The 23620-nt window shown below is 46.4% G+C and overlaps 1 protein-coding gene and 1 non-coding gene across 2 annotated transcripts; both read left to right on the top strand.

The window, feature by feature from the left end:
* Nucleotides 1-871: 871 nt before the first annotated feature.
* HSPA9 (heat shock protein family A (Hsp70) member 9) lies at nucleotides 872-23270 on the top strand. The gene is made up of 17 exons (XM_075164072.1): nucleotides 872-1335; nucleotides 2412-2470; nucleotides 3864-3951; nucleotides 4065-4246; nucleotides 4741-4865; nucleotides 6462-6535; nucleotides 6629-6735; nucleotides 7557-7719; nucleotides 8391-8483; nucleotides 10196-10405; nucleotides 12870-13097; nucleotides 13915-14019; nucleotides 15081-15198; nucleotides 17612-17706; nucleotides 19980-20072; nucleotides 21802-21942; nucleotides 22495-23270. Exons 1-17 carry the CDS (start codon nucleotides 1249-1251, stop codon nucleotides 22552-22554), a joined length of 2028 nt encoding a protein of 675 aa, XP_075020173.1. The 5' UTR covers nucleotides 872-1248; the 3' UTR covers nucleotides 22555-23270.
* LOC142088981 (small nucleolar RNA SNORD63) lies at nucleotides 13351-13421 on the top strand. The gene has a single exon (XR_012676072.1). It is a non-coding gene; the product is annotated as a small nucleolar RNA SNORD63 (small nucleolar RNA).
* Nucleotides 23271-23620: the final 350 nt, after the last annotated feature.

Consider the following 23620-nt stretch of genomic DNA (forward strand, 5'->3'; position numbering starts at 1 on the left):
ACGATCTTGAACGGTTATCAATCAGGAGTGTATACTAGTTCTGGCTCAGTTATATTGGCTGGTATTTATTGTGCCCCAGCAATGGTTCCTGACCCTACAGAACGAACCCGCTCAGGCAGCAACGAGCAGACGGAGCCATACCCTGCCCTGCCTTTTCCCACCACGTAACCCACAGGCAGATCCCAAACCCGCAGGGAAAGGCAGCCATGGCCCACGCTGGCTCCGCGGGAGAGCCGGTGCTGGGTGACATGAGCTTCTGCACGCAACCCCGGAGCCTCTGACTGAACGGCAGAATTCTGTGACGCAGGGAGCGCATCTGAGGACGTGTCAGCAGAGCACCAGCGCTTTCCGTTGTCGGAGGCGTGCAGCTGAACGTGCCTTTGGGAAAAGGGCATAACCCGGCAGGGCTGGGGAAGAAGCGAGGACGCCCTGCAGCCAGAGGCCTGTTTCGTGCCAAACTGGTACAGCCTCGGTGTTGGCTGTGCCTCCGGCGTATCTGGGAGCTGCGTGCAAGCTCGGGCCCGGTGCTGGCAGGCCTGGGCTCATCCCCGCCTGCAGGGGAAAGCTTCGGGGTGGGCCCTGTCCCACGCTCCGGGGCACCGGGCTCGCTTCACCCGGTGCAGCAGGCCCGGGACCGGCCGCGGCCTGCCCCCTGCCCCCCGCCCCTCGCACGGACACCCCGCGGCGCGCACTATTGCGCATGCGCGCATGGCGCGGCACTCGCCCCCCCCACCCCGCCTGCGCAGCCGCAGTAGGATGGCCCCGCGCGCGACCTTTCCCCGCGCATGCGCCGGGGCAGGGACAGCCGCGCATGCGGTGTCCCAGCGAGAGCAGCGCATGCGCGCCGCCCGCCCTGACGCAAGGCCGCTGCAATCGCCCTGCGCTTTATCCTGTCCGACCTTGAGTGCGCGGCCGCCCACAGGACCCGGGCTGTCCCTGGACGTGCCGGTGCATAGCGGGCGGCTTCGGCGCCCGTGTGTCGCCCCGGTACGCACCGGCCGAGGTAGCGGGCTCTCGCACGGTCTCGGAAAGGCAGCGCGCAACCGTGCCCCGGGAGTTGGTGTCCGAACGGAGCGCCGAAAGCGAGCGGAAGGATCAGGCGATCATCGGGACAGCCCGCGCCGGGGGTCCTGTGGCGCGCTCTTCCCCCCACCCCCCCGCGGCCCACGTGGGTGGAGGTTTCCAGAAGAGCCGCGGCACCGCGCGCACCCTCGTCCCCCCGCCGGCCCGGTCCGCCGCCGCCCCGCCATGCTCAGCGCCAGCCGCGCCGCCGCGCGCCTCCCTCTGCTCCTGCCGCGCGGCGCCCCCGCCCCCGCGCCCCCCGGGCTGGCGCAGGTGCGCGAGGGGGGGGTCGGCGGCGCTGAGGGGACGGGGGAGGCCGGGGGGGGCTGAGGGGGCACGGGGGGGCCGGGAGAGGCCGAGGGGGCGGGGGGGGGGGGCCGCTGTCCGTGTGGCGCTGCGTGGCGCTGGCCCGTCGGTGTGCCTCAGGTACTGAGTAGGTTTTGTGAAGAAAAGAGCTCCTCGCGGCGCGGGGCGTAGCAGCAGCCGGTGGGTGAGGGGGCGTAGCGCACCGGGGGCGCGTTCCCTAAGCCTGGGTCTGTTTTCAAGGGGGTTATGGGCAGATTGCTCAATTCCTCACCCGCCGCGTGAAAATGGCAGCGGAGACCGAGCTGGGAAGGGCTCCTGAAGGCGCTTTGTGAGCAGGCAGGGGCACCGGACCCCGCAGCCATCCGCGCTGGACGTGCTCGTCGCCGTCTCTTGCGACTGTTCCAGAGGCGGTGCTGGCCTGGCCCTTGCACCTCATCCGCCCGTGGATTGCGGCTAGGCCAAGGGTCTTGGAGGATTAGCGAAATACTCGTGTGTTGGCGCGGTCCTGTCTGTACTGAGGTGTTTTGTTAAAAACTCATTCTCGAAACAGAAGAAGGGATAATAGTCATTTGCACGTGCAAAATTATGGTCACTGCAAAAAAAAATTAAGAGTTGCTGCAAAATCTCGACTGTGGATTGTTCAAGGGATGTAGTAGGTCATTTGTTGCTGACAGCACATAAAGCTTTGAGAAATGGGTTAATGTTTTATCTGCTGCTGTTCATTGAAAGCTGAAGGTTCGGGGTTAATTTACTGAAATGTCTTTTGCCTGGTAGCATTTTCGTAGACTATTTTGTATGAGGGAAATACCTCAGTTCTGGTAACACAAATCAGGGTTATGCCAGATGAATAAGGGTAGTAATTGGTTTTTTATGGCAGATTGCGTTTTTCTCAAGTTCTTCCTTAGTTTGCACTTAAAGTTTTAAAAATAAAACATTGTAGTAGGACCGTGTCGCTTCAGAAGTTGTCTACCTTTGAAAGTCTTGGCTTGAAGATCACTTAATGTTTAAAACTAAATTTTCATTAGAACATCTTTATTTTATAGACCTTCTGGAATGGCCTCAGTCAAAATGTTCTCAAAGCAGCATCCAGCAGAAAATATGCGTAAGTATTTCCTTGTTTTCTTCATGTTTGGCTGTTTAATATTTATATTTACTCTCCTCCTGATACCAGAACTGATTATTGGAGTCAGAGATGGAGTAACGGAGCGAAACCAGCAAGACAAAACTAGAACCTATGCATATAACTTTTCTAAGGCTGTTTCTTTATCTCTGTTTTTCTTTTTCCAGGGGAACTTTAAGAATTGTTCTTCCCCCCTTCTCCCACCACCAGCAGCATCCACAAAATGTGGATTGTTGAGATTTGTTTGATTAAACAAACAAACAAACAAAAAAAAAACCCCAGCATTGATGGAACAAATTGTTTTACACTGGCATGAAACAAGAGTGATGTGTGGTTCCGTTTCACTGCAGATAAAGTTTATTTCAAACAGCTCATGCATTTTAATCACTTGTTTCTCTTGTTGCAAGATAATGGGAAAAGAGTAGCAGTTAGTTGTGTAACTTAGTCAGATGTTCTGTGGCTGATGCTGATTCAGGACACAGAATGGGAAATCTGTTTGTTAGGAAAGCTGCCTGGTTCTGGTTAGTGCAGAGAAACCGAGCAGTTGCACATTTCGAAGGTCATTGCTTTCTGTTATTTCAACTGGAGTTAGAGCGGCTTGGCATCCTAGGGAGTGAGAAGGTGATATCCTGGTAATAAACGTGGTCCGGCTCTGCCTTCAGTATGCTTTCTCCATCCCAGAATGTGGCTTTGTTTATAAAGCAAAACTCTGATTCAGGAGTTTTCTTTAGCCTTGAAAGCGGTAACACAGTCTTCCTAGAAAGGAGGACGAGGTTCAGATTTGTCTTGTGTAAGAACCACTCCCATTTTTCAGAATTAAATTAATTTGTTGCTCCTCAGGATCAAAAAGATGGTTATCTTTGACTCTGGCTCAGAGAACCCTGCATGGGTTGAGTAATTTGTTATCTTTATGTATTCTTCTCTTCATGCTAGGCAATGATAAATAAACCAATACAATTTATTATTAGCATTTTGCCTCCTGGTGGATGTTTTCAAACAAGTTTGAACATCAGAAGTAACCCAAAACAAGTCCTGTCTCTGTAGGGACGGAGTTAGTTAGGACTTCATTTTATGTCAAAATCTTAAGGGATGTTGGGAATATATGTAGTAAAGATTATTCTGGTGAAGAATAATATTTTATATGTTTATTTAAACAAGTGAGGATTTACCTATAAGTGGTCTCATTGAAAACAGAGGCAGAAGGTTAAATTCCTGTATAAGAGTCAGAGAACACCTTAGGTCAGAATACAATCTGTATTTGCTTCAACGTCTAGTGAAAAATCACTTTGTCCGGTCTTCAGGGTAGAAAGTTTTTTTTGCTATCTAGTTATTTTCCTTTAGAGTAATTTTATTTTTCCCATAATATGCTTTACAGCTCAGAAGCAATTAAAGGTGCCGTTATTGGAATTGATTTGGGTACAACAAACTCCTGCGTGGCAGTTATGGAAGGAAAGCAAGCGAAAGTAAGTAAAAAATGAATACTGGCTTGCAGTAATGTTATTAGAAGTTGAATGTCCAAATCGGTGTTCTCAGAGGCAATGTTTTTTGATGGCACCCTGTTACGTTTTTTACATAGGTGCTGGAAAACTCTGAAGGTGCCAGGACAACACCTTCGGTTGTTGCATTTACGGCCGATGGCGAACGCTTGGTTGGAATGCCAGCAAAGCGGCAGGCGGTAACTAACCCACACAACACCTTCTACGCTACCAAGCGTCTCATCGGGCGGCGCTTTGATGACTCTGAAGTGAAGAAGGATATGTAAGTGAGGGTGGAGAGCAATTCCGCTACCAGCAGGAATGCATAAATGTGTAACATGACACGTTAACCCTCTTTTGGGTGAAGTAGTTATGCCCTCATGTCTCAAAGTTTCATTGCTTATATTCTGAGGGCCAAGCTGTATTTTGCTACGTTAGTTGCTGATCATCTTAAGGTTTTCAGAGAAGAAGGAAAAAGCCTTGCTGATGCTGTGCAGAATGGTCAGCATCTACCAGTGAAGACTTTTCTCGTTCTTGGGGGCGTTACAGTCAAAGCTGTATGTTCATACCTCAGGCTTGTGATTAAATGATGTAGCTGATTAAAAACAGTAGTAGTTCATTGGTATTTCTGGGACTCCCTGGATCTGAGGCTACTCTTGGCCAGCTCAGTATTCTTTGACTAGAACTCGTAAATGTTCATCTGCTGATACTAATTTTGTAGGGGTTTTGTGCTGTATGCTGTTACAAAAATTGAGTGTGGAATTCTTCTGTTTTTAGTAAGAACGTTCCATTTAAAATTGTCCGTGCCTCCAACGGTGACGCCTGGGTAGAGGCTCATGGGAAACTCTATTCTCCAAGCCAGATCGGTGCCTTTGTCCTAATGAAGATGAAGGAAACTGCAGGTTGGTACAGTTTGGTCTTTGCCGTCTGTGCACACAACTGTGACCTTGGTGCTGGGCCATGGTAAATGGAAGTGCAGCAGCCAGGAAGGTACTTTTTTGGTACGGGAATCCTTGGATAACGGGCCCTTGTGTGGGGCAGATCGTGGAGGGGTGCAGTGGTGGGCTGTTACTAAGCCTCAAGGAAGATCAGTGCCTACCTCTGTCTCAGATCTTTGGCAAGATATTAGTGCTTTGCTTGAAACATACTCTTATTGAAGTTGAATACCGATTGAGTTAATACTCAATTTTAATTGAATTGAATGCACACTTACTCAGAAGGGGGAGCTCCTTTTCCTTGTAAGCTGCAGTCCTTGTGCCTCCTGGGCTGCAGCTGACCATGGGCTGTGGCAGCCAGGGTTTTGAGTGGCTTTGGTCTTATTCAGCTGCTAGATATGTAGCAAGAAAGGGAGTGTTCAAGGGACCCGATTTCTGGGCTGAATGAATAGCTTCTTAGCCAGTGGTGACTTTAAATCTTTACAAGGGGAAAGTATACATTGGCCTGGAGAAATTTTTTTTTTTTCTCCTTTTCAATTCCTAATGGGATTTCTAGGGAAACTGAGTATAATACATGGAGATAATAGTAGCTGCCTTCCACAGCCTCGTTTGGTAAATGTCGTGCATCCAGCGATAAGTGTTTGGACGGCAGACTAAAGGTTGTTACTGAAGCTTCATCCAAAGATTATTTTTTTTCAGTGTTAGGTCCTGGGCACTTGCTAAAGCTCCACCCAAGAGTAAAATATGAGTATGTGGTATGTGAGCATCTAGATGTGACGAATCTGACTTACTCTGAGGATGGTGTTCCTCTGCCTTAAGCAAGGGTCTGCTTCCTGTAGGTCTGTTGTTTTTTGCCCTGGATGCTACATGAATTCAACTATGGAATGATCTGGCTTTGCAAGCAACACAGAATAATGCAGTGTGTAAGGTCTGTGCAGGGCTAATGCATAGGCATAAATCCTGTCTGTGCATTCTCACTGCATCATGCACATTCTTATTTTTTAGCAGGTCTGAATCTGTATTTTTTTACATCCTTCTCTTGTTTTTTTGAAAGAGAGGACTTTGTGACCTTAAATTAGGGTGTAATACATGTTTTTCCTGACTTGCTGTCTCAAACACTTCTAAAGGTGGTATATCTACACTATTTGTACCGTATAAATGTTTCCTACAGCAGACTCTGTAAACAGGACGAAAATGAGTAAGTTTTAAGTGCAACACATGTCGAACACTCCGAAGAAATGAATAACAACTTCAGTCTTGCAGGCTAAAAAGACAAGTTAAGCTCTCAGATGAATTCTCACTCACTAGCAGCATCCAGTTACTGATTGAATTGTGGAGGTGCTTTGCTGTTCTGTCAGAAGTCTACAAACTATTTCACGTCATGTGGAAGGACTTGATTTCTCCACAGCTCCCTCTGCATCTTCCCAGAAAGCAGCGGGTTCTTGAGCAGCAAGCCTGTTCTCTTCTTAGTTCAGGAAAATTATTTCAAACTACGTAATAATAACTTGGTGGTATTCATATCTTACAAGGATAACTTTCTGTTTTGTCTCCTTTTTCCTCCAGAAAATTACCTGGGACATTCAGCAAAGAATGCTGTGATCACAGTCCCTGCTTACTTCAATGATTCTCAGAGACAGGTATTCATCAAGCTGTAAGATTTTTATATACAGGCTTATAAATTGCATTTAGTTTCTCTCGGTAGACAGCACTCTTCCTCTTTTTTTCCTCAGGCTACAAAAGATGCTGGGCAGATCGCTGGCTTGAATGTTTTGAGGGTGATTAATGAACCAACAGCAGCTGCACTTGCCTATGGTCTGGACAAGTCTGAAGACAAAGTGTAAGTGCCTGTTCATAACACCTACCCTGTCTTAAATAAGCATGCTGTAATTTGCTTTGTAAATGCGTCTTCTGCTTTCTGGTTTTTAAAATCATTGGTTGGAATTCTGCCAAAGTAGATTCGCAGCCTTGAGTCAGTGCTATGTAATGTCACCTCTGTTCTATGCCAACCACATTTGTTAAAGAAAATGGGTTCATAACTTGCAGCTGCAACTTAATGATTAAAGCTGAGTGTCAATTTGATTATCTTACTACTGGTAGCAGTGGTAGGTGTGGCTAAGGACAACTGAGTGAGAGGCTGTCACCATTGGTGCTGAAGTGTAGCACAAGAGGTACAGCTGAGGCTTGGTGCCTGGTTTCCACAGCTTGTGGTGTCTTCCCTGACTGCATTCAGCTTTCTGTCACTGTCAAGGGTGGTTATATAAATGCAGGGGTTCTGTTGCAGATTTTGTAAATCTGATGTAGCTTATAGTGCTGTGAAAGCCTCACGTCTTGAAAAACGTGTTTCGTAATGGTTCTGGTGTCCCTGCCCTTGTCATTGGATGTGAGTGTGTATTTATTTGAGAAGAAGGAACTGACCTCTCTGAAATAACGGGCAAGGTTAAGCATCGTGCAGCACATCTTTCAGAGAAGACTTCCACGGGACTCAGTGCCCAAGGAATGCGTACGCTGTGTAATTTGTTTACTGCTGTCTTTAGAGAAGGCTTTTAACTTTTGTGGATGGCTACATGAATTCTGCACACCTCATCTGCTGAGGAGAAGGATTTTTGAGCCACACGACTTTGTCTAGAAAGTAATGTTTTTCTGCATCTGTTCTTGTAGTATTGCAGTCTACGATTTGGGTGGTGGCACTTTCGATATTTCCATTTTGGAAATCCAGAAGGGAGTCTTTGAGGTGAAGTCCACCAATGGTGACACTTTCTTAGGTGGAGAAGATTTTGACCAGGCTTTGCTACAGTATATTGTTAAAGAGTTCAAGAGAGAGGTAAGGTATCTCATCAGAGTTCAATCTTGTGTTATGCTGTTTTTCAACCTCGCTTAACTTCTATGGAAGGATGGGAATTTTCTGAAATTATTAGGACTTGGTTTGTAATCTATGGCACAGTTGAAATTTAAGAGTATCAAAGACACCTTTTAGTCTGGCTTCCAGTTCTTACACTTGTTTTCTTGAGGTGGAATATTCCTCTCCTGGAAGACAGAATAGCGGAACTTCTGCCTTTTTTCCTCTAGCATAGCAGGACTATCCTGTACATAGTCTGCTTACTTTTAATAATAAAAATCTGTGGTCAAACTGAATGTGTCAGCACAGATGCACAGAATACAGGGTTGGCTGTAGGAAACTGCAGTGTAATTCGAACTCCTTTGCTAATTCAGTCTTGCCTTTATATTCTGTGATGTAGCAGCTTTTCCAAGCTTTAATCTGTAACTTACTGTATAATCACTTCCAGAGCAGAGAGGGCTAGCAGATGTTTTTGCAATGCTAAACACGTTTGCCAGAAGTGAGAGAGATCAGCAGAAGTGCACATATCGGGCTGTATTTCTACAAACATCTTTACAGTCAAGAGTGATAGGAAGGTGAACTGCAATGAAGAGAAGCTCTCCATGACTCCTGTGCAAAAGCTGAGAGTCTGTTAACCCATATTGTTTGTCGCTTAGATGGGTGTTGACCTGACTAAAGACAACATGGCCCTTCAAAGGGTGAGGGAAGCATCAGAGAAAGCAAAGTGTGAGCTTTCGTCATCTGTGCAGGTAGGTGGCTGGGTTCAAAGCAGTCCAGTAAAACATTTTGATACGCTGACTTTTGCATTATTTTTGTTTACAAAGCTCTATGACATTGCTGCTTTTTTCTCCTGGTGGCAGAACCAACTTCTGTGTAGCCAAATGTCATCACTTTAACAGAAAGCCCTTTAGCAGGGTAGACTGTTCAGGAGCACAGTTAGTTGTTGGAAGCTGAGAATGTTAGTGGGGGGTGGATTTTGCCTTTCTTCTGGCACCATGTTTTCTCATCTTGCAGGGAATGTGACCTTGTTCCCAACTTATTGCAGAAGTATGATGGGCATCAGGGAATTTAGCCGCAGCTAGTACTGCTGGGTTACTGAAAGCACTTGCAGCTTTGTGCAAGCAGTTCCAAAACCTTGGTGCTACTCATTCCGCTGAAACAGCTAATTTGTCTAATAACAAGAAATAATTTCTATAAAGAATCTTTACTTACTTGCGTATAGAAGAGTTGTCTAGACAATGGGCAACATATACCCCCTTTCTTTTTTCTACCTGCTTTGTATATTAATGCATTCAAGCATGTCCTTTATTCACTACTGAATAAGGAGCTGGAGAAGCAGCAAGTTGGGGGTGTAATAGTCTTGCCTAAGTGAAATTAAGGTCAATTATATAGTAATTGAAATGGGGACTCTGCCAATTTCTAGGTTCTGAATAAACATTTTTTTTTTTTTGATGGTGGTCTTTTTGTTGGCCAGTGGGGAGCTCATAGCAAGGAGTTTAGGCCAGTCACAATGGATGCATAGTTCTGCCAGAGACATAGCAGGCTCTGTTTTACTAGCTCAAGAGTTGGCAAATACAGTCTGTTCATACCAGGAAAAACTGAATTCCTTAACTCTAGCAGTGAACGGAAAACAACTTGCTTTTGGCCCTATTTTCCCCTAATATTTTTGACTGTGCTATTTATAAAGTGAATGTACAGCTCTAGTCAGTAACATGGGTTTAGTTCTTGTTGTGTAAACTTCAATCTCTAGAGCTTAAAGCATTAATGTTTTTAATTGCTTTGATTTGTAGTATCTTTTGATGTCAGCATGACTCAGCACTTGAACAAGATGGTTTCAGTATAAGATTTGCTTTAAAAATCCAGCATGTGAATTTGTAAGATCATTCACAAATAGCTGTGAAAAGTGGGGATTATGGTCCCTGGCACTGATGAACTTTGTGCTAAATGGCAATAGACTGGCTGTGGAACATGAGTTGTCTGCATTTAGAAAACAGTCATGAGCTATTTCCTTCAAGTAGCTTACCTTCTATGAAATGTTAGTCGTTTGGCAAAATCTTTCGGAACTCTGAAGGTGGGCTTTCTTCTGTGTTGTGCTAAACAAAGAGGATTAAGGTTGACACTTCTAATGTTTGAGCTCTTGCCTCCTGGCTATGATAGAAATTAAATTGTTTTTCTTAACAGTAAAAGACCTCAAAATAACACAATATTACAATTGGAACTTAACAGTTTTAACCATGAGGTGTGTAACAAAATAATTCTCCTATCTCGTGTCTGAAATGTCAAACATAAAAGTATGCCTGCTGCCACTTAGAGACTGGGCTGCAGAGTGAACAGGCGAATCTACCGAACGTAGATGTTTCGGTACAGGCAGAACAGAACCTGTAACTTGATCTAAAGCCTGCATGTAGCTGCCTTATTTTCCATTCCTGTTTTTCACTCCGTGTCTGTTTCTGTGCTGCAGACTGATATTAACTTGCCGTACCTTACTATGGATGCCTCTGGACCAAAGCACTTGAACATGAAGCTGAGTCGCTCGCAGTTTGAGGGCATTGTAGCTGATCTGATCAAAAGGACGGTAGCGCCATGCCAGAAAGCCATGCAGGATGCTGAAGTCAGCAAGAGTGACATTGGTGAAGTCATCCTCGTTGGTGGCATGACCAGAATGCCAAAGGTATGAGATATGTCTCTGTTACGGGCAAAGCTGGCACAGCGAGCCGGTGCTTACTGTTAAAGGTGATCTGTAACGGAAAAGTTGGGAATCTGGTAACTTCAAAGCTCCAGCAGCTGAAGGAGCAGAGCAGACATATTAAGTAGTCCTGTGAAGACAGTGGCAAGGGACTCTCTCATCCTGTTTAATTAGCTCAGCTTGGATCTGGGGGCTGTAGCTGAGTTGCACTTTACAAAGACAAGTGGGAGGTATCAGGAGTTGAAAACTCCACTGGACTTTCTGATGCGGACCAAACATAGGCAGTATTGTTCAGATACACAGGGCGTTTTCTCTTGTTACGGACTTCAGTGTGTGACAGAGGTACACTTCAATGACAAAAACCTATCAGTAATCTTTGCCTTCCAGTGGATTTCTTCCCCTCTGTAGAGCACTTACAGCTAGCTGTGGAGAAACTGCACAGGTAGAACGGCTCTGTTACCTGCTGGTTGCGTGTATTCAGCTACCTGTGTGAGGGTGGGTGTTGTCAAGCATATTTACCTGGCTGTTCCAAACACTCGTTACCTAATACCGGGCCCTTGTGTTCTGTGGTGATAAGCACCAACAGGTAACTTAAAAGCTTGCTCTGCTGACATGCACAGTCTTGCAGATAAGGCGCTGTCTGCTGGTGATTTACTATTCTTGTTCGTAGCAATGCTTAGCTCCCCTGAAGTCAGAGCTGAACATGTATGTACACTGCTCTCTTCAAGGGTACAGCTTGTCCTTCTCTACAGAGATCATCAAAATCTCATTCCATAGGGATCAGTCAGGCTTGGACTATTTGTTTGCTGTTAAGATTTGGGATTTGCAGCTCCTTTCTAGGATAGTAGGTGTGCACATGGTCCTGCTTGGGATTGATTTGGGGTTTGATGGTGGGTTTTTTTTTCTTCCCTAAGTGTTAAATGAGCCTGGTGGCTGGAGGTGATATTAGTGCCTGCAGAAGGTCACCCAGGCAGGGGAACCAGAGCAACAAGATAAACAGAAGCTGTTGCTCTGGCCAAAGCTCAAGTGAAGTAACTGTGCTATACCCTCCCAAAGTCCCTGCTGTTCCAGCTGGATAAAGGAAAAATGGCGTGGTTAGCTACGTATAAAGTGATGAAAAACACTTCTAGAAGTGGGGAAGCCCTTCCTGAAACATTATGTATGCTTTGGGGGTGGGAGACAGTACTTAAATATTGATTTTATTTTTTTATTATTATTTTTACTTTTTTATGCCCTATTTATAACCCCCAGCATCCGTGGCTTTGAGCTTACGTAATGCTTTCCTGAGTGCCTGTGGTTACAGCTCTCCCTCCGAGATCAGTGCCTGTATGTTGCACGCAGCACAGATCCTTCTCTGGTGTACGTTGTTGTGTGTTCCTCACCCTGCTAGGAGGGAACATGCCGTCTTTGGAGGGTTCACGTGGGCAGTGCTCAAGGAAACGTACAGCGGGTGGTTAGAAGTAATGTTTCTTTTGTACTGTAAAACATGCCTGCAGAGGGGAAGACTTGCACTTAATTATATGCTCATACATAAAGTGTCTTCCTCTGTAATGAATGCTCCCAGCAGATGTCTCTTGGCGTAAGTGCAGAGGAGTTGGACGCTTGCTTACAGCAGTTTACATCACGCTCACCTGGCCGATGTGTGCCTAACGGATGTGCTCAGGGAGGAGGGAAGCTGCGAGTGGGAACAAAGTCCCACGCTCTTCTCTTGTAAGGTGGAGGACTGGACTACCGAGCTGTGCTCTGATGCGGACACCTTGTTGCATTCCCGTCTGGATACTTCAGCAGTAAATCTGTTGTAATCATGAGCACATCCTTCCAAAAGGGCAGAGCAGTGAAAAGCTAATAACGCAGCTCAGACTGTCTGCTGACAAAGCAAATCTACTTCTCTGGTGAAACAGCCCATTAAATAAAGAGTTTGAAAATACTGTCCTTCATACAATTTCCTCCTTTTTTTTTTTTTCCCCTTTACTACACACAAACAAGATGAACAGTCCTTCTGCTCTGCATTTTTTTTACCTTCCCTGCACTCTGCCTCCACAGCTGTACCGTCCTTGACAGCTGTGTTCTGCCCAGTGTTGGCTTGTACGAGTTCCCAGGGAGCAGGCCTTGACTCCTGCTTGATAAGCATGGGGTGATCCCTTCTGAATGTGGCTGGGCTATGTGAAAGGACCGATGTAGGCTGACTTGCAGCTGGCAAACTTGATTGCAAGAAAGTCTCCAGAGAAGGGTTGTCTATACTGAGACGACTGCATTTAACAGGGTGCCTGGAAGATGGGACATTAGAGAGCAGTCACAAGCCTGAAGCTTAGTATTTCTGTCATGCCACAGGGTTACGTGGCAGCAGGAGCATAAAGATACAAACCTTTAGCCATAGCTGGCCTGTTCTTGTGGCCACTGGATGGTAATGGTTCACTCCGCATACGAGCTGTGCTTTCTCTCCATTCAGGTGCAGCAGACTGTACAGGATTTGTTTGGCCGTGCTCCTAGCAAAGCAGTTAATCCTGACGAAGCCGTTGCTATTGGTGCAGCTATTCAAGGTGGCGTGTTAGCTGGTGACGTTACTGATGTGCTGCTGCTGGATGTAACTCCCCTCTCCTTGGGGATTGAGACACTGGGAGGTGTCTTCACAAAACTCATCAACAGGAATACTACCATACCAACTAAGAAGAGCCAGGTACAAATTGACTCCAGATGGGTGGGTCTTTTGCAGTGGTCTCAAACACCCGGTGAAAGCTACTCAAAGCATCCCAGTAGGTAGTTTTGTCTCCTCCTCATCTGGCAAGGAGAAGCAGCGTAGAAATCAGATTTGATGTCAGCCACTGAGTATCTTTGATGATTATTAGTGTGCCCAAGAGGGGAGGTAAGTTGAGTTAATGTGTGCCAAGATACCACAGGATGTTTGTGGCCTGGTCATGATTGCAGTGTGTGTGCCATGATGTAACTGTCAACACATCATTCTGAAGAAGAACTGTGTGGAGACCTTCTATAACTGAGCACCACACCCGTTTGAGACCACCTTTCTTGGTTGGCATACCTCGGAAGGGATTATTTTTTTTTTTCCTGTGTTGTAAGGCCCTAGTAGACTTGGGTGTGATCCTTTCTTTCACTTTGCCTTGTCTGGGTCTGCTAGTGTGTGCTCTTACTGATAACACTTGTTCTGCCTGGGGCGTGGGGTTGGGGCAGGAGCCCTGCTGCTTCAGGAAGAAACGTTCTGGTAATGGGGCTGGTTGCCACTGGAGCCTGCTGCTGGCATGGCATTGCCAGTTTTCATGTGCTTAAGTGCATATAGGACAAGATGCCAGTGAGCTTGGCTGTTGCTAGCCTCGGTGTTTTGTAAGGAACAGGAGAAAGACAAGCACTTAATGATTCTTTATCTCTTCAAAGTAGGTTCTCTTTATTCCTTTCCATGTTGTTTAGTCAGCTTGTAACTGCATCCATTCATGTGTTGCAATTTTCTAGCTATCCAGTAACTTTCTGTTCCTTTTCCACAGGTGTTTTCTACAGCTGCTGATGGGCAGACTCAAGTGGAGATTAAAGTATGCCAGGGGGAGAGAGAGATGGCTAGTGACAACAAGCTTCTTGGCCAGTTCACATTGGTACGTTGGCTACTCAGTATTCGTGACCTTAGACTTGACCTCGTTTGAGAAGTTCAAAGCCGCCTCCATTTCGGTTGACGCCTGAAGGCAGTGTTGGGGCGGAGTCATCTTACAGAAGACATCTGGCCCTATTTGTAGTAAAAAACCAGTCTCTAAAGGCATAGCCTGATTCTGGGACAGCCTTTCAGTGGCGGGGGAGCAACTAGTGTTTAAGATGGAGCTCAAAGTTTCTAAGCAGTATTACGTGGCGCAGGGACTACTGTAGCTTTAGGGCTTGATCACTTAGAAGGGCCCTCTCTGCAAAAAGAGCTCTGTAGTACCAGGCCTGCGCAGCAGGTAACCCGAACGCGGGCCTTTCCTCTGGTTTTGCAAAGACAAGACTTCGAGCAGGCTCCACGTTAACTTGCAGTCCCTAGGGTAACCCATTTCTAGCCCAGTACTGCCTTTCTGTGAGAGCCTGTGGAACTGCCCTGTTGCTGCAGAACAGATGTGCCCCAGGGATTCATGTGCGCAGTGTGTGGCTGACTAACCAGCTCCCTATGCAGAATTGGTTTGGTCAGTGTTGGCAAAGTTTGTCACTATTGTAACTGTTTGCCCAAACTTCCTGTTGCTAGGAAGAGCCATCCAGAAAGGAAGGGCTTTGCCTTTCTTTTGTACTTCTGAAGGAAGCTGTACTGCCTGTCACACTTTTAATATGGTAGCCTCAGAGGTAGTCAGTAAAGTCAGTCATGTCCAGAACTGAGGAAATGGAACATCCTGCCATGTCCTGGAGGGGAAGAGTGGCTTGTTTAGCACTAAAGCAGGACCTGTGTCACCTCCAAACCACACTTGGGGGCTACCTCTTGTGTTTTCTGTGCACTTGTTCTGGGTAGAAATCTGTATCCTGTTAAATCTAGATACTGCTAATCACCACATGATGCCAGCAGGCATTTAGAGGACTCAGTTTGAGGGTTAGTTAATTCAGCTGACAGATCACAAAGACAACGTGCCCAACACTGGAGCCTCGTACCCTGAGCTCATGTCCGTGTGGGAGCTAATGGCTAAGCCCTTCTCGTTCTCAGGTTGGGATTCCTCCAGCGCCGCGTGGAGTGCCCCAGATTGAGGTCACTTTCGACATCGATGCTAACGGCATCGTTCACGTGTCAGCCAAGGATAAAGGCACCGGACGCGAACAGCAAAGTAAGTGCTCCGGCATGCTGCCCAGGGATGAGGAGGAAAGGTGTGGAGCAGCGATGGTGCCATAGCACGCTGGGCACTGCGGGTAACACTAGGTGACTCCAAAGGTAATGGAGTGCTGCCCTGATGGGCATCCCACAGTCCAGAGGTGGGCACTGTGATGCATGTTACTTGATTAAGAGTCAGGATGGCACACGCAATCTGTTGCCAGTGCAGCGTAGATGCAGTTGAAGTCATCTTAGCTTAAGTGCCTCCTCTGGAAAGGAGGGCAAAGGTTACTGCAGAATGAAATAGGGAAAGGGAGAAGTGACAACTGACCTGTAGTTTCATTTTAAACAACTAAAGCCTCTGTAAACACGCAGCACTCTGCCCTCTCTGTTAGCCTCTGTACAGAGATTGCCACCAATGGATGCTTTCTGTCCTTGCACATTAGGCAGAGATGAAGCATTTGCCTATACCAAGGTCAAGGAAGTCCTCGCTGGTGGGGTTTTACCACATTCCAAGTCATTTTGCACTGTATGACCATCCTTTCTTGGTCTTGCAGTCTGCCGCAATCGCTATAGCAATGTTTCAGCAGAGTGCGACTGTTTCCTGGGGTTTCCTGTATGTATCAGCTGTGCCTCAGTCACCAGAGAGGCGTTGGGCATACAGGTGTTTGTGGAGCAGTGCTCCTGCTGCTTACAGGGGTGTCCTGTGCTACTGAGGAGCTCGGAGCGGTGATATTCTGCCCTACACTACCCTGAAGGGACAGAAATCGGGTTTGGGAATCCAGCATCTTGTATAAGTTGTTCTTGAGCTGTGCTCCTGGGTGTGTGTTCCTTTGGGAGTGCCCTCTGCTAACACATGAAGAGATTGCTGCCTGTTTGAGGCTGCCTGTGTGAAGGTGCCAGCTTTTAAGGGAGAAATCGAATTAGGAAGATCTCTGTTGAATCCAGGGCATGTCAAGTACAGCTGAACAGATCAGCCCTGTGCCGAGACCCTGTTCTGTTTCCAATTACTCCATTACAAAGGTCTTGAAGTTCAGTTTTGAAGCAGCAGGTAACCACCTTGTTCATTTTCATCCATTTAGGCTGGAAACATCTCTAAATGGCAGGAGGCTTAGGGACTTCAAGCTGTCAGTATATTTTGCTCTGTAGTGCAATGAAATGTTAGGCCCGGTGGTCTGGGGTAACTAACGACATGGTTGACATTTTTTAAAGCTCTGTTGTGGGCTCAGAAAATTAATTTGAAGCATTTGTAGATTCCCCTGATACAAAATAAATCTCTTTTGTGCCTCTAACTGGGAAGCCTTTATACTGCCCTCCAGTTGTTTCTTGGAGGCAACCACTTGAGCAATCAAATGCATGCTCCAGTTAAGAAAAATACTGTTAACTCTGTATTGGCAACTTGAAGGTATATGCTCTTCTTAATCATGCTGCTTGGCTTTTGGCAGAAGTTTGTTACCAAAAACACACTGCTTGTTACTTTGATTTCCTTGTAGGTTTTCGATCTGTGGCAGCCTTCTACCTCTGAATAGCCATCCTCTGATAATAGGCAACCAGAATTTTTTAGCTGCCTATCTGTATGCAAACATGGTCCTAATTATAAAGCTGAACTGCCTATCCCAGATCTGCATCCAAAGGACGTGTGTGCGTCTTTGTTCAGGGTTTTGTACCATTGACCAATATTAGTTGTCAAACATTTTTGATGAGAATCATAGTATACCTTTTTTTGGACTTTGCGATATCCTGGATGTTGTTCCTCTCTTTTGCAATGCTTTACTGCAGAAATTAGCTTAAGCCTAGACTATACTTTTTGGCACTAATGGAGGGAAGAAAGAGGGGACCTTTAAGAGCCTACCCATAGAATCACGCTATGTTCACTTATTAAGGGCAGTGTGAGGAGCTGGGTGGAGAACGTTGTCTTGTCCTGCTACCAGACTTCCACTGCTTTCCAACAGTGAAAGGAATCTCTGTGCCCTGGTAAAACAATTCCTTCTGCTTGGATTTTTTTTTTTGGTTGGTTGGTTTTTTGCTGGTGGTTTTTTGTTTTTGTTTTTTTTGTTCTTGTGTTTTTTTGGGTTTTTTTCATTTTGTGATTTTTAACCTGCTAGAATGCCTCTTTGGTTTGGGGGTTTGTGTGCACATTCACTTTCCAGGAGGAGTAACTGAAGAATGGTCAAAGCGACTTGCATATCAGTGGACAGGAAGCATCTGGCAGAGCTGGGGAGTTCATAGATCTGAGATGTCAGGCTTTTATCTTGTCAGCAGCATCACTGCCTCTTCCAAGACTGGCTGTCTTTGTACTGCCCACGGGGTCTTCACAGCTGCAGAGTCCTTGAGCAAGGCTGCTGCCAGTGAGAGGGTTTGGGAAATAATACTCTCCTTTCCTCAAAGATGAGAGCACATTCTTTATTAATGCTTCTTCCCTAATGCAGTTGTTATCCAGTCTTCTGGTGGCCTTAGCAAAGATGAAATTGAGAACATGGTGAAGAATGCAGAGAAGTATGCAGAGGAAGACAGGCGAAGAAAGGTAATGTGATAGTTACGGTATCTTCCAGCTAGTAGTGTACCTGCTGACTATTGCCATTCTGTGCTATTAACTGTGCCCACCTTGAAGGAGCTGTATGTTTTCATCTGCACAGTCTTGAGCTGTTTGCTCGTGCAGTTAACCGGTTTGCTTGCTTCCTTATATTCAGCTTACATTGCAAAGTTGCAAGAAGATGTATGCGGAGGCATTTGGATCTTGGGTTTGGGTTGGGTAACTTGCCCTGTGTGATTAGCATTTTAATTCCTCCCTGAAGAATTACTGGGACACAGAGGCAGCAGTAAGCAAAGTCACCTGCCTATTACTCATGAGTAAACAGCTTTGCAGCTCTAGTTAATGGTTTTTGTCATCAATGCTCTTTACTGTCCACCTGCCTGTTCTCTCGGCTGTTTAAAGCTGGCCTACTACAGCTGGGTTTTCACAGTGATGTTCCGTTTAAATGGAAGCAGTACAGGGATGCTTAAGCTACTTTCTCTGAGTTTATTTTAAAGCTTACATTATAGAACCTGCCAAGCAAAGCTGACCTCAGCCTCTTCCTTCGTAAGTGGGAAGTTGCTTTCCATAGTGCTTAAAATCTCACTGTGGCATCTTGCATGCTATATTCATCTGAGCGCAGTATTGGCCCTCAGCGCAGGTGAAGCCATCAGGAGACGTTTGAAAGCCTCACTGACTTTGTCAAGAAAAGACTGACACTTGCCATGGTTGAGTGACTGAATCTGTGATATTCATAGGATTAATGGTTGGAACTAATTGGTTTAATGAGGGTAGTACTAATGAATTATGCTACTAAATACAGAGCATTGATTTTTAAGCAGACACAGTGAAGGCCTGCTCTGGGATATGGCACCAGCATATAGTTAGCGACTGCTGAAACTGGCACTCTGAATTTATCTGCTTTGTGTCCTCGTAGTCTGTAGAAACCTGTCTCAGGTGTTCAGGCAGCGCTGTAAATCTCACCCTCAGTAGTGAAGGGATCAGAAGAGGACTAAAGGAGAGAATGCGTGGAATAAATTCACGTGAAGCAGCATTGCCTTGCCCCAAAAGCTCTGAAGCCACAAAACACTGGCTTATTAGCATTTGTAGGTTAGATGGAGAACATTTAAAGACCTTGGTCTGAAAGTCCCGCTGTTTAACTGCGTCATTGCCATGAAGCATAGGTGGTGGCCTAGCACTTGAAGAGGCTGCACTGAGAACTTTCCTTGACTTCGCACCTTAAATCACTGAATAAGTTCTTCCCTGTTTGTAGTCCTGAAGTGGAACTCCTCTCTGCCCAGTGACCTATCAGATGAAGGTGATGAGGTTGCTTTCTTAACTAACACTTCTCTGTCTCTTTATTTGACCTGCATAACTGTAATTGTCAAAATTCCCTCATTATACCTTTCTGATCATGGTTTTACTGCCATGGAAGTACTATGAATGCATAAACAGAGTTATCACTCTGCTGGACTCGGCATCCTGCTGTGAAGTTTGACATCCAACAAAGAGTGAAGACACGGTGTAGCAACAAAATTATTTTTTCATCAGCTTTCCACTGTAAGTGGTTAGCCTCCTGAGAATATTATCACACCCTTGATTAGGTAGACTGTTCTTCCAGATGGAGAGGGCTGGGTGTCCTAGAGACCGTTGCTGGTGAAATAGTTCATGTTGGCACTGGGACTGCATTATGTCTCAGCAGGACTACCGCTCCTCTGTACTTACAGCCTGCTCTGTCCCCTTTGGTTGTCTTTGCAACAGTGATGCTAGGAACTGGTATTTCTTACCTAGCACAGTGGGGTTTTTCCACTGTTGAGATGCTACAAGCATTTGTAATAAGGGGACATGAGTAAAACAACTCAGCATTTTAGTTGTCTCTGGTGTCCTTGTTGCTGAAAAAGGTTAAGAATATTTTCCGAAAGTTCTGTTGCTTTCCGGAGGAGCGGAGAGCGCTGTCCTGTCTCTGCAGTTGCTGGCTCTTTCAGTGTGCCAACAGTAGTGCTATATTAGTTGCTTCTACTTCCAGGGAAGTGGGATTTGCTGAGTGTAAAAGCATGAGGACTGCCTTACATAGACTGCCTGTTTGGGCTTTCTGGTGCCAGAATGCATCTAGAAATGGTTTGCTTGCATTTCTTCTCCCCCCCCGACGGTATGGAGGACCCTGGGTGGGAGCTAGAATGGAAGTTGGCAGTTTGGGGAAAGAAGTGTCAGCTGGTAGTTCACACACGCGCAACTGGTAGTGCCAGTGGTGTACGCAGCAGGCCCTTACGAGTTCTCTTACCCAGGAACGTGTGGAAGCTGTAAACATGGCTGAAGGCATCATCCATGACACAGAGTCTAAGATGGAGGAGTTCAAGGATCAGCTGCCAGCAGATGAGGTAGGTAGTTTCTGATCCCGTAACAGTAAAGGAGGTAAGATTCCTTACTACGTCTTTGCTCAAATTCTCACTTAACTCGTACCTGGCTCTGGCCAGTGGCACCGACTCTGTGTGGATTTCCATGCTGTGGAAAGATGGCACCGTCATCAACTAACTCCTGTGGGTTTTACACTTGATGAGTGGGATGAGCGTGGCTGATGGGAGGATGTAAGGACATACTTAGAAGAACATGGTTTGGATAATAGCAAATATCCTATTTCAAAGCGCGAGTTCAGTGTCACTGAAGATCTAAGAGCCTGGGAAGCTGTTAATGAAAGGTTTCTGCATGAATTATGTCCTTGACTTAGCCTTGCGGTGATTTGATAAGAACCGTACTGTGGCCTGTGTGAGAGGAGAGTTTTGCTCAAAAGCTAGAGATTACGAACAGTGCCTACAGCGTATTAGCAGAGGGACAAAGGCAAAGCTGCTGTGCAGTCCCGGCAGCCTCAGTAGTACAAACACAGCACCCGAGAACTTGGAGGCAATGAAAATCACTGTATCCACTTAGCTCCCATTTTTCTTCTATCTTTGGAGTGAAGTGGATATTTAGCATCAAAAGAATGCTTTTCATACCACTCTAAGTGACAGTTTAATTTCTGCATTATGAGATTCAAAAGCCAAGTTTAAAACGTTGCACAATCTTCAAGCTAACAACTTTCAGAAGCAGAATAAAAGGGCTCCTAGGGCCTCTGTGAGGCGTTTGAGGGAACAAGATTATAGTTCACTGGTAAGTAGCCTCTGATGAGTTTAAATGCTGTTTTTCAGCCCAGCCCCTCTCTCTAGGATGGATATTGGCCGTCTCTGTGTTTGGGATTATGATTGCTGGATTTTTCTCTCTCAGGAGCACAGATTCTAAATCCCTGTTCCCTGCAAGGGCTGTCGTTCCCTGTAACGTCTTTTGGGGAATACCAAGGCAAAGTGGGTAGCAGTGCTTAGAAGCAAGGCCTGCAAGGTCTGGGTGGGGATGGTGGCCTGGCACAGAAGGCATCGATCGCCTTCCCCTTCCTGTGGGTCCGAATGAGAGCTCTGCCCACGTTTTGACTGCGAACGCTGCTGAGCAAGCAGTGCCGGTACAGCCGTCCCGCAGTAACCTCGCTGCTCCAGGCCTGCCTCTCCAGCAGCGTGCCAGTCTGACGGAGAAATGCCAGACTGTGTGGAGCGCTTGACAGATGGCTACAGGGGCTGGCATGAGACCGTATTGCTTTTGTTTGCCTCTCTGCTCCTTCTCCCACGTGCAACAAAGGGATTAAACAGGGTGGTGAACAGCCGTACTCGTTGGCTTTCTGACATGCCTTAAATATAGATGAAAACCAGCTTTCTTTTGCCTTTACCCTGGCTCCCGGGGTGACTGACTGACTGGTGAGGTGTGCCAGGGAGAGCAGCTCTCATCCTTGGCGGGCTGTTCAGTCTCCGCGGGGCTTTCTGTCCTTGGCGCCTCTGCTGAGACGGCAAACGAGGGGACCGATTAATGCCAACTGTGGCACAGTTAGTGAAGTGGACAGGTGCCCATTGGGAACTGAGCGCAGTCCTATAGTCCCTGCAGACCGTGTGGCTCAGTTTGAGACTTAACTTTATGGCTTCTGGCAAAAAAAGGTAGTTTTGTTGCGGCCAATAGGTGGGTGAAATAACAGGAACAAGATTCTCTGTGAACGAAGTGCGGGATTTCATCGTGTTTGTGACTTACTTGCAGTGCAACAAATTAAAGGAAGAAATTGCTAAAATGAGGGAACTTCTGGCTCGTAAGGATACTGAAACGGGAGAAAACATCAGGCAGGCAGCAACCAGCCTGCAGCAGGCTTCCCTGAAACTCTTTGAAATGGCATACAAGAAGGTAGGTTCACGGTCACTTCCATTTTATAGCCCTCAGATGGGGAGGGGTGAGTCGGGACGCCAAAGAGAAGGATGATTCTAGAACAGGCTTCCCGTTCAGTCTGCCTAAAATTGCAGCCGTAAGGCCCCGGGGATTTTCTTCTCAATCTCCTTCCCGGTGGAGGGCCCACCCATTTGAGCCCTGGCCCTTCACCCGTCCAGGGGAGCCTCCCAGGGTGGAAGTGGCGCACTCTGCCCAGGTGACCTTGGTAGTGCTAAGCTCTCCTTACTGTGGAAAGCTGCTTTTCTGATGTCAAACTGAAAACGGTCAGTGCTGCAGTGTAAGCTTGTTATGTCCACTGGGAAAGCGTAAATAACGGGAAGATAATTTCCTCCCTCTTGGTGGCAGTCATGCGGAGATGAAGATTGTTTCCATTCTCCAGTGGACAATTACCTTTTTCACTGAGGGAAGGGTTTCCTCGGTCTCGAACTAACCTAAGCAGCTAGCTAGGAAAAAAATGTCTAGGAGAAGCATTTTGTTGTTACTACAGCTAATAAGCCAACTCTTTCACAGATGGCCTCCGAACGAGAGGGTTCTGGAAGTCCGGGGGATCAGAAGGAAGAGAAGCAATAAGAAGTCTCTGTCTTGCCTTGACTAGAGTATGAAGAAGAGGTCGATTTTCTTGACGCTTGGGAGAGAAGGGACCTTCCTGAGCAGCAATGGGCAGAATTCAGACTTACTGTGTTTTTGCAGTATTCTATATATAAAATTCTTTAATGTATAAACTTAGTGATGTGTCTGCTAGATAAATTGTCACTTGATGGAAGTTAATTCATGCCAGACGAAGTTCTAAGTGTTTGGTTCCGTGGTATTCCACTGAGGCACCTGGGGACTCGCTGATCATTTATTTCTGATACTTGACACAATGGTGTACTAAATCGGCTATCAAAGTTTGGAAACCATGTCACTAAATCAAAGGGTGGAGATGGAAGTCCTGCTGGAACTGGGAGGAGGAGAACACCTGTATAGACCCTCCTTGTGGATCTGAGTACTTGTGAGCAGGTGATAAGACCTGTGAACAGCAGTGAGAAGGCTGGTTGCGTTGCTAGAGAGCGTTCAGATCTGCAGCTAGGTTAGTACCCTGTTCTCAAGGAGAGGGGTTACTTCAAATTTAGCTGTAACGTTATTTCTTATAAAGAGGCTACGTGGAAGTTAATACTTTGCTTGTCTGAGCCTTCTGCTCCATCCTGTGTCTGTTCTCTGCTTATGGTAAAACAATTTCCTTGATAATAAAACTGTTACTGGATCCATTCTGGATTTTTTTAAAATAAAAGCAGAAAAGTGTCCAACACGGAGTTCTTGCTGTCCTGGCCTTTGATGGAGAATGTGATCACGCTAACTGCCTGTGAGGGTTCCTGGGGTGGAACAGTCAGCCAGCTGTAGTGGCAGCGGATTTGTGGAATTTGCGCTTCATTCGCACGCAAAAAGAAGGTACCTGGTGTCAGGTGAGAGTGGGACCGCTGCACGCCCAGGAGGTGCCTGGAAGTCCTGCTGTGATCTGCAGTAGCAGTGGGGCTTCACCTTCAGGGCTCTAGACTCGGAGCAGCGGTTGCCCACTGCTGCTTCTGGCAGCCAAGTCTTCCAAGGAGGTCTCCTTGCCACAGTGTATTTATCTGTTTCTCCTTTTTCCTCTCTGTTG

Source organism: Calonectris borealis, chromosome 15 (assembly GCF_964195595.1).
Source record: "Calonectris borealis chromosome 15, bCalBor7.hap1.2, whole genome shotgun sequence".
In the NCBI taxonomy this organism is placed as follows: domain Eukaryota; kingdom Metazoa; phylum Chordata; class Aves; order Procellariiformes; family Procellariidae; genus Calonectris; species Calonectris borealis.

Bases quoted from the DNA above. Each gene is read 5' to 3' on its own strand.
- HSPA9 (XM_075164072.1), top strand. From the start codon at position 1,249: ATGCTCAGCGCCAGCCGCGCCGCCGCGCGCCTCCCTCTGCTCCTGCCG. The intron at 1,336-2,411 runs GTGCGCGAGGGG...TTTATTTTATAG, and splicing joins CGCCCCCCGGGCTGGCGCAG to ACCTTCTGGAATGGCCTCAG. The intron at 4,247-4,740 runs GTAAGTGAGGGT...TTCTGTTTTTAG, and splicing joins TCTGAAGTGAAGAAGGATAT to TAAGAACGTTCCATTTAAAA.